Source organism: Nicotiana sylvestris, chromosome 8 (genome assembly GCF_000393655.2).
Source record: "Nicotiana sylvestris chromosome 8, ASM39365v2, whole genome shotgun sequence".
Lineage (NCBI taxonomy): Eukaryota > Viridiplantae > Streptophyta > Magnoliopsida > Solanales > Solanaceae > Nicotiana > Nicotiana sylvestris.
In genome coordinates, this window is record NC_091064.1 from 214,724,015 (window position 1) to 214,739,669 (window position 15,655).

At 39.8% G+C, this 15,655-nt stretch overlaps 1 protein-coding gene across 1 annotated transcript; it reads left to right on the plus strand.

Moving 5' to 3' along the window:
* The first annotated feature begins 6,613 nt into the window (after window positions 1–6,613).
* Window positions 6,614–13,698, plus strand: LOC138874534 (uncharacterized). The gene is made up of 2 exons (XM_070153133.1): window positions 6,614–7,687; window positions 13,588–13,698. The coding sequence occupies exons 1-2, from the start codon at window positions 7,117–7,119 to the stop codon at window positions 13,611–13,613; spliced, it is 597 nt and encodes a 198-aa protein (XP_070009234.1). The 5' UTR covers window positions 6,614–7,116; the 3' UTR covers window positions 13,614–13,698.
* The last annotated feature ends 1,957 nt before the right edge of the window (window positions 13,699–15,655 follow it).

Below are 15,655 nucleotides of genomic sequence, written 5' to 3' on the forward strand. Positions count from 1 at the left end.
AAAATAAACCAAAATAATACGGAAATCAACATATGCCTCTACCCAGAAACTGGTGTCACAATAGTCACGGACTATCTATGATTACTACATAAAAACATTTAAAAGAAGGAACACTGTCTGTCTCGGGTACAATAATAACAGAACAAAATAATTGATAGAAGAGACGCCAGGCCTGTGAACGCCTGCAGGACTACCTCGGAATCTCGATGTGCTGAAGGTTGCTTCAAAGCTACTGCTGCTAACCCAGTGATGCTCCGGTATCTACACATAAGTGCAAGGTGTATCATCAGCACAACCGATCCCATGTGCTGGTAAGTGCCTGGCCTAACACCGACGAGGTAGTGACGAGGCTAGGACCAGACTCCAGATAAACCTGTGCATTTATATATATACAGCGGAAAAATAAACTGGAACAATCAAATTAAAGCTAGGAAGAGGAAACATGCTCCGGGGAACGACAGACAAAAAACAGAATCTTTAGAGAATTTTAAGGAAACCAAAAATCCAATCTTTAACCAGAATAAGAAAACCAAAACAAAGACGTATTTCACTTTCGATTCACATCTTGTTGCAGGCGTGCAACCCGATCCCATTTCTCAAATCTTGTGGTAGGCATACCACCCGCTCCCATTTCATTTTATCTTGTGGTAGGCGTACCACCCGTTCCCATTTCATTATATCTCATGGTAGGCGTACCACCCACTCCCATTTCATCATATCTCGTGGTAGGCGTACCACCCGCTTATATTTCATCATATCTTGTGGTAGGCGTACCACCCGCTCCCATTTACAAGCCAACACAGAATCACAAGGAATCCCGACAAGGGAACAAAACCAATATAATAACTTCCCGGCAAGGGAACAAAAGCAATATAATAACTTCCCAGCAAGGGAACAACAATATCAAAACAAACATCCCGGCAAGGGAGAATCAGCTATAACCAATCCCAACTCAATTTCTACTCAGCTCAATTCATACCAATACTCGATCATAAATGAAATCCACGAGAACAACTACTCTTTGCTCTATATCAAGAATCATCAATAAAGCACCCGTAGTAACATTTAAGAACACAACAACTATCAATTTAAGACTCACGATCATGCTCGACACCAACGTATAGATACTCGTCACTATGCCTATACGTCGTACTCGATAAGAAGCAATTAGCAAATAGGATACAATTTCTAATCCCTCAAGCTAAGCTTAGACCGGACACTTACCTCGATGCCTCGAACATAACTCAAGTTTCAATTATAGCTTTACCCCTTGATTCCTCCACCAATTCGCTCGTATCTAGCCACAAGTTACTTAATTACATCAATAAACGCTAAATGAATCAATTTGAATGCATGAAAATGAGTTTTCCAAAGTTTTATCTAAAAAGTCAAAATTGCCCCCAGGCCCACGTGGTCAAAACCCGAGGTTCGAACCAAAACCCGATTACCCATTCCCCCACGAGCTCAAATATGTAATTTATTTTGAAATCGAAACTCAAATCAAGGTCCAAATCTCCAATTTTTTAAAAACCTAGGTTCTACCCAAAACACCCAATTTTTCCCATGAAAAGCATTGATTTAAAGTTGAAATCATGTTAAAAGATGTTAATGATTGAAGAAAACTAGTTAAAAATGACTTACAATTGATTTGGAGAAGAAAGGTTGTTTGAAAAATCGCCTCTTATGTTTTTGGGGTCTTAAAAAATAAAAAATAACTGAAAATCCCGTCTAAATATATTGCCCTCAGATGCCCTGTGCGGACCGCACAAAATCAACTACGGCCGCACAGGCTTCCTATGTTATGCAGTGACAGGTCTTAATATTTGGGCCATAACGTTCTCTACAGATGTCCAATTTGTGATTTCTTTACCTTTCTGAAAACTAGACACGAAGTTCGTTTTTGAATCATCTCAAAACTCCTTGTAAATCAAAAGATCTAGGCTTCCAAAGTTGGACCAGTGAATTGTTCTTCACCGCGAACCGCACCAAAACTAGTGCGGCCGCACAGGCCTCTCCGCGGCAGTAGTCCATATCGTGCAGACCGCACTGGCCTATTCAGAGGCCCGCCACCTCTCTGAGCCTGCAACAGCTCAGTTTTAAGCCTAAGACAACCCAGAACCTACCCGAAACTCACCCGAGCCCTCGGAACTCCAAACCAAGCACACACAAAACCTCAAAAACATCCCACGGACTTATTCGTATAATCAAATCATCAAAATAACATCATGAACATCAAATTAAATCTCGAGATCAATGAAATTTTCTCAAAACTTTTCTAAACATCAATTTTGCGATTTAAGTCCGAATCACGTCATATGACATCCGCTTTTCACCAAATTTCATATAAATGTCTTAAATCATATATAAGACATGTACTTTACACCGGAACTAAAATATAGGCCCGATAGCACCACGTTCTAAGCAAATTTCATTTCAAATTTCTTTATACAATTTCATAAAATAATTTTCTTTAAAAAATTCGTTTCTCGGGCTTGGGATCTCGAAATACGATTCCGGGCATAGGCCTAAGTCCCATATTTTCCTACGGACCCTCCAGGACCGTCAAATCACGGGTCTGAGTCCGTTTACCGAAAATGTTGACCGAAGTCAAATTTATTCTTTTTACAATCAAAACTTATCTTTTTTCATAGATTTTCACATTTAAGCTTTCCGGTTACGCGCCCAGACTGCGCACGCAAATCGAGGTGGTGCTAAGGGAAGTTTTTACGGCCTCGGAACGTAGAATTTCATTGTAACACAAGTGATGACCCAAAAAGGTCATCACAATAGTGGAGTCAATTTTTGAGGCTAGGATATTAGAAGAGTCACACAAATATTTTAAATAGTCTTAGCATTGGTCTAAAAATGAGAAAAGATGTCAATAGCCCTTGTGTTGGGTTCTAAGCGTTGATATAAATCATTGTCATTGCTATGATACTTGAGATTTTTTTGGAATTGGGTTACTTGCCATGTGCTTAATTTTATGTTGCTCGAGGACGAGCAAGAGTTTAAGAGTGGGGTTGTGATAAATGATGAAAAATGCATGTTTTTGAGTATGTTTGTATATTATTTCTTATGTGAGTTGCGGGAGATTACATGTTTATAAACATATAATATGCGCATTATATATTTATCGTGTATAGGAATGGATTTGGATAAAAGTTGGCAATAATTGGACGATTTGATGCAAAAAAGAGTAGAGATGCAAGACCTAGGAGCGTGATTGGTGCATTGAATGAAGGTAGGCGCGAAATGGCCTAGGAGATGAACAAAAAAAACGAAGTATGGAGGTTGGCACTGGTCCTGGCACGCGAAAGAACAAAGAAGAAGAATAAGAAATAGCTGGGAGCGTGCTAGAAGTCGCGCGTTGCACCAACTCTAGTACGCGACTCAGTGTGTCCTTTTCGAATTAGGAGAGATCAAAGACGCCCCACATCAACCCTAATTGTTATAAATACATCATAAAATGTCCTTTTGAAAGGGGAGACAATACTTTAGGATTAGACAACACCCAAAGAGGCGAGAACACGTTAGGAGCAAGGAGGAGGATTCAACCACGAGTTTTTCCCCTTTTTCTTCCTACTTTTTATTGTTGGTTATGACTTTTAGTATTGTAGTTTTACATACTATTATGAGTATCTAATTTATTATCTAGAGTTTTGATGGAACCTCTTGGAGGATGAATTCTTGTTATCTTTTAATATAATTTAACCTTTCGATTTATCTACTTGTTCAACTACGTGCTTATTTCAGTTGATTGAATGGTCGTCGATTGACTGTGCCTATTTATTATGTGTTGTTGATAAAGGATACATATTTATGTGGTTGTTGAACAACGTGACTCCTAAGGTATATGAGGGATCAATATGGCGAGTTTAAAAGTGGATTAGAGATAACGAAGCTTTGACGAGATAATAGTGAGCGGTGAAAAAGTGCGAGCTAGCATAATTGGAGTGAATATGACTAGTACATTATTGTAGTTGCTCGAGAGAGAATTACGATAAGTCGACTGCTCATGATCGGTAGAGAATACTTAGGCGAAATTGTAGGAGACGTAGCGAGAAGGATTTCGACAATTGGGAAAATCATAACTCCAGAACTCCTTCATTTATTCTCCGACCCTTAGTATCTTTATTTGTTAATTTATTACTTTAGTTTGTTAGTTAATTGGTTAGACATATGAATTTTAATATTTATAACTTAAGAATTGTTTGAGCTTGTTTTCTTGGTGATAATAAACAGTTGTAGCTAAACCTTAGTTCTCTATGAGATTCGACTCCGGACTCTTAGACCAAATTATATTTGCAGCGAACGCTTATCTTTTCTAGGACTAGAGTTGAGCGTGATCAATATTTTATTTGGCTAGAAGCCTGCACGTCAATTCATCGAAGATGTGGCATTCATTCTTTACTGAGTAAATTAAATAGGATCGATATCACTTTTTTAGGAACTTAAATTATTTTCCTTAATTTATCTTTATAGCTCAAATTATTTTTAGTAATAAATTAACTAAATTGAATCAAACTAATCTACAACTGTCACAACCTAAGTGTCCCATAAAGGCTTATTTCGTTCATCGTGCAAATTTTTACTATAATATTTCCATCATACTAAATTATAACAATGTGCTCCATTAAAAGAAATAAAACTTTTAGTCATGCAACGGAAAAGCAAGAGTTTTTAGTGTGTGATATCATGAAATGATGGCAAATGATACAATTTATTCAAACGTTGTATTCATCAAACAATATAATAAAATAAAATATAATATAATACGATACATTATGAAACGACATGTAACAACAATCCAAAACCAAGTTGTTAGCTATAAATAAGTGTTACTACTTCTAATAACTAGTTGGGTAAGTTGAAACCTCTAAAATAGTTAAACTGAGGAAACTATATATGCTTTTTGAGTTCCAATCGAAGGAACCACGTTTGTTGTTTTCAATTTATTGAAACTTCCTTTACTTCTTATTCAGAAACAGAAAATAAGAAACACCAACTTTGTGATATTCTGTTAAATTAATTAATATATCTAACAATAATAATTAGAGAGCAAGGACCGTTACGTTGTTATTCTTAAAACCTAATCGGTTTCTAGCCACCACTCTTCTTCATATTGCATGCATATTCACCCAAATCTCAACTATTTAAGGGAATTTATTGTATCTAACAATAACAAGTTTGTGTCTGGTGATGTTATCAACTGCAGTTGTCACATCATGGCGCGAGGAACTGAGTGGTCTCTATTATTGTTCATATCTACATGAAGAGGTAAGTCAATAGCTGATGATTTAGTCAATTTGGCCTTTTTAGTCAAGAGTCTTATTTTGAATTGCATGCAGGAACAGTACCAGAGTGTGGGATACGGGTTCGACCGAACCCAGTAGATTTTGTTCGAATTTTGTAATATTTGTGTTAAGAAATTCATTGAATATTACTATTAGAAATTCGGCTAAAACTGATCGCGGTTAACCGACCGACTTCAGTCGGTAAAAAAAAAAAAGCCAAAAAATCGATCGAAGTTGGTCGGTTTTTAAAAATATTTTATTTTTCATTTTCTTTACGAAACCAACTAACTTTTGTCGGTTTTTCTTTGCGCAAAAATGCAATTAAATAGTATAAATGAAATAAAAGATAGTCTTAAAATAAAATACACCAATGGTCTAGTGGTAGAATAGTATCCTGCCGTAGTACAGACTCCGGTTCGATTCCCAGATGGTGCATTTTTAAATTACATAATTAAAAATACCGACTGACTTCGGCCGATTTTTTTGACATTTTTTTCTTTTTTGAAATTTAATTGACCGACCGAAGTTGGTCAGTTGGCTCTACCCACTATACAATTACTGACCACCACAAATCGATTTACAATTTCGAACCTATAAATTTTAAATCTTGGCTCCGCTATTGATAGCATACGCTATAATGTCTTCTAACATTTCTTCACGATTGCAAAAAATATGATTAGAATGAAAAACTTAAAAGGAGTACAATCCTGAACGCATAAGTTTCAAATCTTAGCTTCACCTTTGATAGCATACGCTTGTGTCTTCTAATATTTCTTCTCAATTGCAAAAAATATTATCAGAATTTCATTCCGTCGCTTAATTTCTAGCTAGTTTTTGTTGATTTATTTCTCTTTCGAAAGGAAAAGTCTATAACAAGAGAGGCAGTGGTAATACTCTAGGACCGCCGTAACTTGCTCCTCAGACAATTGGCAACCTTTTTGACTATGAATGTGTATTAGAGGCGGAGCCAAGATATGAAGTTAATGGGTTTGATATTTTATTCCTTCTAAGTTATTCGGTTCAAAATTAATAATTTGTATATATTTAATGAATTTTTAAAAATAAATATAAAATTTGAATAAAGCTACTGAGTTCGGCAGAGCCTACGTCCAAAGCTCTAACACCGCCTCTTATGTACATTCATAGGACATATGACATAACTATAAAAACTGTCGTCGTAATAAGGATAATGACCATTCTGTTATGAACAAGATTGGCCAAAAGACAAACCGGTTTGGAATATTAGAAAATTTTATGTGGGACCCGGGCAAGAAGACTAAGGTGAAGGGCCTATTAAAAAGAGAATTGATGATGTGAAAAGGGTATGCGTATTGTTGAGTAAAATGTCTCCTTCTCCTCACCTCCCTTCTAGAGTGTCTGTATCCTCTGATCCCCATTCTTAGTTTGAGCTTCTCATCCCTTTTTCTCTATCCTTTATATTTCAATTCAGTCATTTTCATTTCATTATTCGACAGTAGTTCTTATATTTTGAGTTGAGTTGTAATCTCATTTCTCTATTAAAGTAATAGAAAAAGGGTGTTTTGAGTTTAACTGTTACAGTTAGCTGGCAGCGGCGAAGCTAGAAATTTTTTTAAGGTTATTCAAATTTGAAAGAAGTGAAAAAATTTCCGGACAAATGGTGTTCAATATATATTATATACCTCTAAAACGTAATATTTTATCTACATACACAATACAATTTTTCGGCGACTTGTGATCATGTGGCTTCGCCACTGGCTACTGGTTTATTTGGGATCATTACATTGGTGCTTTCATTGATTCCTACTCCATGGATTCCCGTAGTCTTTCCTTGCTACTATAAATGCATGCCAATTACTCGAGTATGTCTAAGAAACTCCACAAAATCCAGTGCTGTCTTTTCCGTATGTCTAGGGGTCCGCCACCAACAGATATGCAGGATTCGACAGTAGAATATGCATCGGACAGTGCTCCTACGGTCTTTATCGGAGAGATGGATTCTGCTTTGGTTGATGAAAACTCAAACTCTATTGATACTTCCGAAGTACTTACTGAGCTGGTAAATCCGAGCGGTAATTCTTCGAACTCTATTCAATTTTGTACCGTAGTGTCTTCATTAGGTTGCCTTGGGACTTCGAGTACCCAACTGGACACTATATATGATGCAGAGGAATATTCAAAAGTCTATGCATGCAAGGTGTTCACTGAAATACCTGTTAGGGAAATTGACATGGAAGTTGAAGATTCAGTGGAGTATGATTTACTAAATCCTGAAAGCCAGGTGTTCGACGAAATGTTTCACACAGTTTCTGCTATTAAGTGTGATTCCAGTGACCTTGTCAGGCCTAATGAAATCTTGCTAGCACTGCCTTATATGTTTTCAGCTTGTAGTCATGACCAACTTATCGGCAGAGGTACATTTGCTTTCTTAAATGAACTCGATCATGCTACAGTCATATTATTCTTGCATCGATTTCCACCTAATCAATTCAGATTAGATTTTCCGTTTGATCCTGGTTCTAGCTTATTTACCTCATTTCTTGACGTTGCAAGATATTGTTCAACCGTGGTTGTGAATGATTTCAAGGAGATCATTAGAATCTTAGAGTGTGATATTGGTTCCACCTCCAATGATCGATATATTTTGACTCCTTTTCCATTTGAACTCGAAGCGAATTTGTTCATTGTAACCCTTGGTGGATGCCTTCACGTTCCTCGATTACAACCTGGGCCATTTGCACACACTCTTACTTGTGACGCTTTACACAACTCAGCTTTTTAGGGCATTGTCCTGCATTCTGAAGTTAGGGTGTGATGTATGTTTAGTTTTTTCACAAATTATAGATACAGGTCGCGATATACGAATTGTTCTAGAGGGATTGAACGAGGTGGTTAAATTTGTAATCTCCAGTCATGGCATACGTTTGGCCAGTAATGCATGTGACGTTTTGTTTGTGGCTAGTGATAATGGTGTTCTTGATATTGCTCTAGCAAGCAAATCGTTGTCCAGATTTATACTAGTTCACAGGAGATTAGACCTTGAAGTAGATGAAATGGGATGACAAGAATAACTGTTGTTTACATTGCAAGTCCAGCTAGTATCGACTGCAAAAGTAAACGAGTTGCTATACTTAGGGACATACTTGAACTTGGTCCATCAGAATTCAATTTCCATGGGTTGATGCTACAAAAATGTTTGAATCACCATTCAAATGTAGTTGCAAATGTTGGACCAAGTTTTCTAACTACAACTGAGATTGTACACTGTTTTGAGGAGATAAAGCTGGTATGCAATAACGATTCTCACTGCATGGCTTCTGAAATTATCGATTATTTACTTAGAGGTGATATTATCCTTGCTAATGACAGTAGTGAACGACAATTGGGAGTGACTTTGGATCTTGTCAAACTTATTTCCCCTACAGCACTATGTTGTTCAATGGTTAGAGAAGATGCATCAACTGAATCATCTTCATTGAGTTTGAATTTTTGGAAAATGAGATTCATACATGCACATATTCATGGGAGTAGTTATATATCAAATATCCGCCAGGCTGCTCTAAATGGTTTCTTGATCTCCAATATGGCGTTGATGATGAAAGAAGGTGTATGATCCTTTGTGGACAACAAGCTCTATTAAAGAACCCCGAGATCATTCTGCTTATTGAGTCCACCACTGCTCTTGTTGCTGATATGCATAGACGTGTCCAGGAAGCTCAAGTCATGTATGACCCTCTCCATGGCAAAATGCTAGTTTGCTGCCTTATGATTTGTGCTGACATTTTGCCAAAGGTTGTCAATGTTGCATCGGCCACCATCTCATGTCACTTTGACACAGTGATGATAGATCACATCTTCTCTTATCAAATAGACTACCTTTGCATAGATACACCTCGCAGAACAAGGACTACTAATATTGTTTTTAACACGAACGTTGAGGACAAGGTTCTTATTGAGGATGAGGGTATTGTTATGAACAAGATTGGCCAAAAGACAGACCGGTTTGGAATATTAGAAAACTTTATGTGGGACCCGGGCAAGAAGACTAAGGTGAAGGGCCTATTAAAAAGAGAATCGATGATGTGAAAAGGGTATGCGTATTGTTGAGTAAAACGTCTGCTTCTCCTCATCTCCCTTCTAGAGTGTCTGTATCCTCTCATCCCCATTCTTAGTCTGAGCTTCTCATCTCTTCTTCCCTATCCTTTATATTTCAATTCAGTCATTTTCATTTCATTATTGGACAGTAGTTCTTATATTTTGAGCTGAGTTGCAATCTCATTTCTCTATTAAAGTAATAGAAAAGGGTGTTTTGAGTTTAACTGTTACAGTTAGTTACTGGTTTATTTAGGATCATTACACATTCGTTCGATCATTCTCAAGATTTTCTGGGAAGTACATAAACGGTAATACATAATACTTAAGATCATACTGAAAGGGAAAGAAAAATAATGTTACAAATACCCAAATTTGAGTCGAAAAAGATATACAAAGTGTAAGCTAACAAAGTGATACGGTTCTCCGATTAAAATAATACAAAAACAACAACAACAATAATATATCTAGTAAAATCCCACTAGTAGAGTCTGGGGAGGATAGGATGTACGCAGACATTACCCCTCCCTCGGAAGGCTAGAGAGGCTATATATCGGCTCAACAGAAGAAATAATAATATCAGAAAAGAAACGCAAGAAGAGATCTCTGTAACAACAAAATAAGCAAGAGAAGTAATAATAATATCTTAAAATACATCAAATAAGTGAAAGGGAGTGCAGTAATACAATCCTATGCAAAACAACAAAAATAGTGTGAACATAACATAGACCGCTACCAAACATAGGCAAAACTCTATCAGACTACCCGGTACAAAGAGGGAAAAACTATGAACTACCCCCTAGTCTACAACCTTAATACTCGACCTCCACACGTTCCTATCAAGAGTCATGTCCTCAGAAATCTAAAGTCGCGTCATGTCTTGCCTGATCACCTCGCCTCAATTCTTCTTAGGCCGCCCTCTACCTCTTCTCGTACCTGCCAAAGCTAACCGTTCACACCTCATAATCAGGGAATTTATGGTTCTCCTCCGCACATGTCCAAACCACCTAAGCCTCGTTTCCCGCATCTTGTCATCCACGGGAGCAACGACCACCTTCTCGCGAATATCTTCATTCCTTATCTTATCCAGTTTAGTATGCCTGCACATCCATCTCAACATCCTCACCTCGGCTACTTTCATCTTCTGGATATATGAATTCTTAACTGGCCAACACTCAGTTCTATATAACATAGTCGTCTAACCACCGCTCTGTAGGACTTATCTTTGAGTTTCGATGGTATCCTCTTATCACACAGGACTCTAGATGCTAACCGCCATTTCATCCACCCTACCCCAATGCGGTGCGTGACATCCCTGTCAATCTCCCCATCTCCCTGGATAATAGACTCTAGGTACTTGAAACTTTGTCTCTTGGGGATGACTTGTGAATCGTGTTAGGGATATAGTAGATATGCCCTACATCCAATATCATATTTGATGATTTGAACATATTTTTGTGAACGTTATTTGATATAAAAATATATATGGCATTTGATATTCTTTTATCATAGTTATTTTTAATTGTTTGATTAACTTGATAAGGTCCTTGATTAAATTTTGAGACTTGACATTGTGATGGAGATCATGATAATGAGAGTGAAGTTTCTTATAATTTTATCTAAATTTGTTCTTGATCATAGGATTATTAATTTGAACATTAGTAATCTGGTTAGATCAATATTTATGTGATCATATTTATTGGATAAAGATTAGTTGATCTCATTAACTAAATCACATAGATAGATGATGCATATAGAGATATGATCATTGAACCGACTCATTGGATAATTCCTAATGGTTAGAATTACCATAAACTGTCAATAGGATATTCCTTTGAAGAATGTGATGTAAAAATTTCCTTTGACCTGAGATCGTCATAGTAATTGACAAGTTATTTATTGTGCTTTGATACCAGACACATATGGCCCTAGGGTGATAGTTGAAATGTGACGATTCGGTCAGTTGTCTCATGAGTTACCGCTCCATTTTCCCCTATTTTAGCTTCTTTACGCTTCGTTATCCGTGTTTTATGTGATCGGGTAGATTAGTTCGAGTTCGGAGAGGATTTGGTAAGAAATGAGACACTTAGTCTCTTTTAAGAAGGCTTAAGTTGGAAAAAGTTAACTAGATGTTGACTTATGTGTTAGAAGGCTCGGAAGTGAGTTCCGATGGTTCGGTTAGTTTCGGGAGGTGATTTGTGACTTATTAGCGCGATCGGAATGATTTTTGGAGTTGTAGAGAAGATTTAGGCTTAAATTGACGAAGTTGATATTTTGGTGGTTCTGGTTGATAGGCGAGATTTTGATATAGGGGTCGGAATGGAATTCCGAGAATGACATTAGCTTTGTTGTGTCATTTGGGATGTGTGTGCAAAATTTTAGGTCAATCGGACGAGATTTGATAGACTTTTTGATGATCGAAAGCATAATTTAAGAGTTCTTGGAGTTCTTAGGCTTGAATTCCCTGTTAAATTGGTGATTTGATGTTGTTGTGAGTGTCCCGAGGTTTTGAACAAGTTTGAACGATGTCATGGGATGTGTTGGTACAATTGGTTTGAAGTTCCGGGAGTTCCGGGTAGGTTCTGAGATGTTTTAGGCCGAAAATCATAGCTGTAGCAGGTCCAGAAGGGTTGCAGGCCTCAGAACTCACCCGCGCGGACCGTACAAAAAGGAGTGCGGCCGCGGTATGTGCGGCGCGGACCGCACAACATGAAGTGTGGACGTGGTGGTTTTGTGCGGGTCGCGGTGGTTTTGTGCGGACCGCGGTGCTTTTGCGCGGACCGCGGTGGTTCGGTGCGGACCGCGGAGGCTGAAATTTAAGGGGTACTCTATAAATATGAGGTTTTGGGTTTTATTTAATATTTTGACATAGAGAGCTCGGATTTTGGCGGTTTATCGAAGGTTTTTCACGAAATTCATCGGGGTAAGTGATTCTATCTCAAATTTGTTTAGAGTACATGAATCTATCATTGAATTCATCATTTAATTTATGATTTGGGATGGAATTTGGGAAGAAAATTGAGAAACCTTTCAGAAATATAAAATGATGATTTGAAGGACCAAATGGTATCGGAATTGGATAATTTTGGTATGGGTAGAATCGTGAAGGTATGAGGATTCCGAAAATGCAAATTTTACCCGATTCTGAGACGTGGGCCCGGGGTTCGGGTTTTGCTAATTTCGGGGTTTTTGATATTTTTCGAATGTTTTCACTTGGGCTTTGTTCCCTTAGAATATTGTGACGTATTCGTTCTAATTTTGGATAGATTCAATGCGCGTGGAGGCCAATTCGAGGGGCAAAGGCGTCGCGAGCTAGAGAATTAGCCGGTTCAAGGTGAGTAATGAATGTAAATGATGTCCTGAGGGTTTGAAACCCCGAATTTGCACATCGTAGTGCTATATTGATGTGAGACACGCGCTTGATGATGAGCATGGGGTCGTTTACCATTGGGGATTGTGACTTGGTCTATCCCGAGTGATGCTTTTACCGCATATTTTGGTTAAAACTTATTTGTTCTCATCAATGTTTGAACTGACTGCCATATTTGGGCTTCGTGCCAATTATTTGAACCCTCCAGGGAGTTTTATCACTATTTCCTCACTGTTTTGACTTACTACTTGAACTCAGTCGTACCGTTTTCCACTGTTTTACAACTCAGCCACTTTTTACTCGGTTTTGAAACTAAAATGATATATTAAATGATATTTTGGGATGAGAACTACTGTTTTACTAATGCCTGAGGGGCTTATATGATTTCTGGACTGAGTACGGCCAAGGGCCAGATGTGAGGATACTATGGGATCGGGTTGCGCGCCGCAGCAGTGTTATATTGATATTAATATTAGGCCAAAGGCCTAGATTTGATGCCACGAGATGGCTTGATATTGCGCTTGGGCCGTAAGGGGCCCCTCCCGGAGTGTGCACACCCCCAGTGAGCACCGTCGACGATAAATGTATGGATCGGGCTGGACGCCGCAGCGGGTACTATAGGGTGCCATTCTATGTGTTGATTTTCTTTATATTTCTGTCACTTAACTGCTTATTTGTTGGAGCATTTCCATATTTCGTTTTCATTGGTTTATTGCTTTCATATTACTTGTTTAAAATGCCGCATTATAGATTACTCTGTGTTTCTCCGTGATTTCTTATTCTCAGTCATTATTTATGCTTATTACTCACTGGGTCGGAGTACTCACATTACTCCCTGCACCTTGCGTGCAGATCCAGTAGCATCTGAGGCTGAGTGAGGATTTTCAGTTGAGCAGCGCATATCCGGGAGCATCGAGGTTGTTGCATGGCGTCCGCAACCCTGATCTCTCCTTTCTATCCTTTGTTTTATCCGCATTCCCTAGATTGATATGTATTAGGGTGATAAAATGGTATTAGAGGCTCAGACTTGTGACACCGGATTTATATGGGCTATGTAGTAGTAGTTTTATCATTTGAAACTCCACCTATTTAACTCTGGTTTCAGACTATTAATATGGTGTTTTGGAAATTTAACTGTGTTAGCTAATAATGAACTATATAAGAAATGGGCTGAGGTTGTTAATTGGTCAGGCTTGCCTAGCAGTGTGTTGGGTGCCATCACGACCGGGGTTAGGGTCGTGGTAAGTTGGTATCAGAGCCTAGGTTACATAGGTCTCGCAAGTCATGAGCCGGTTTAGTAGAGTCTCACGGATCGGTACGAAGACGTCTGTATTTATCCTCGATAGGCTGCAGAACCTTTTGGAAAAACTTCATATTCTTGAAATTCTGGTCGTGCGACTTTGTTTATCAGAGAACTAAACTTCTGTTATTCCATTCTCTCACAGATGGTGAGGGTGCGAGCTACCGGACGAGGTGGACGACCACCAGTGCCACCCACTGAGGCTACTAGAGGCCAGGGACGCGGTCGTGGACGTGGCAGGGGCAGAGCAGCGAGGGCAGCACCTGTTGATCCCTCAGCTGCCCCGGCTCCAGATCAGGATCCAGCAGCACCAGTTCAGGCACAAGTTGTGCCCATCGTGATTCCAGGTGTTTAGGAGGACTTGGCACAGATTTTATCAGTTTGCACTGGCCTGGCTCAGGCAGTTTCAGCCACTACCGCAGCAGCTACTTCACAGGCTGGGGGAGGCAATCAGACCCTCGCTGCTCGCACACCTGAGTAGGTAGTGCAGGGACTATAGACGCCGTGGGCACCTCCAGCTCAGCCGGTTGCACCAGTTCAAGAGTTCATGGTACCAGTTATGCTGGATGATGAGCAACGTCGTCTTGAGAGGTTTGGTAGACTTCAGCCTCTGTCATTCAGTGGTGCTGAGGGTGAGGATGCCCAGGGTTTTCTTGACAAGTGTCAGCGGATGCTCCATACAACAGGGATCCTTGAGTCTAGTGGTGTAGCATTTACCACCTTTCAGTTCTCGGGGGCTGCCTTTACTTGGTAGGAGGATTTTGAGAGGCGTAGGCCTGTCGGTGCAGCACCCCTTTCTTAGCAGTAGTTCTCCACTCTCTTCTTGGAGAAGTATGTACTGCAGTCCCATAGAGAGGAGTTGCGTAGGTAGTTTGAGTGGTTGACGTAGGGGGGTATGACCGTGACCTAGTATGAGATGAGGTTTTCAGAGTTGGCTCGTCATGCCATTTGGATGATTCCGACAGATCGTGAGAGGATCGGGAGATTTGTGGATGGCCTTAACTACTATCTCCGTATTCTGATGACTAGAGAGAGAGTATTGGGTGCTACGTTCGAGGAGGTGGTTGATATCGCTCGTGAGATTGAGACGGTTCGCCGTAGGGAGCGAGAGGAGAGGGAGGCCAAAAGACCTCGAGGATCGGGTAGTTATAGTAGAGCTCCATCAAGGGGCCAGTCCCAGTACGGTAGAGGTCGTTCTTTCAGGCCTGCTCAGTCGGCCTGTCCAGAGTATCGTGGGGCATCTTCAGGTCGTGGTCATCAGGGGTCCCAGTAGGGCCAGCCTTCATTCAGCGCCCTCCCAGTTCAAAGTTCATCTCATACCCCATCAGCTCAGGGTTCTTCTGCGCCGAGTGCATCAGCTAGTCACTCCGGTGCGAGGGGTTCCCTTCAGTCCCTCTCTCCAGCACTGGGTAGTTGTTATGAGTGCGGAGAGTTTGAACATATGAGGAGGTAGTGCCCTCGACTTCGTGATGGTCAGTTTCAGCAGAGGGGTCAGCCCTCGACTTCTGCTCCAGTTACTTCACCACCCGCCCAGCCAGCTAGGGGTGGAGGTCAGGCAGCCAGGGGTCGCCCCAGAGGGGGAGGACGATCAGGCGTGGCCAGGCTCATTTCTATGCTATT

What these genes read in the sequence shown, in the direction of transcription:
- LOC138874534 (XM_070153133.1), top strand. Translation starts at nt 7,117, where the DNA reads ATGCATGCCAATTACTCGAGTATGTCTAAGAAACTCCACAAAATCCAG. An exon ending in TGACCAACTTATCGGCAGAG is followed by an intron (nt 7,688 to 13,587) that starts GTACATTTGCTT and finishes CCTTGCGTGCAG; the next exon opens with ATCCAGTAGCATCTGAGGCT.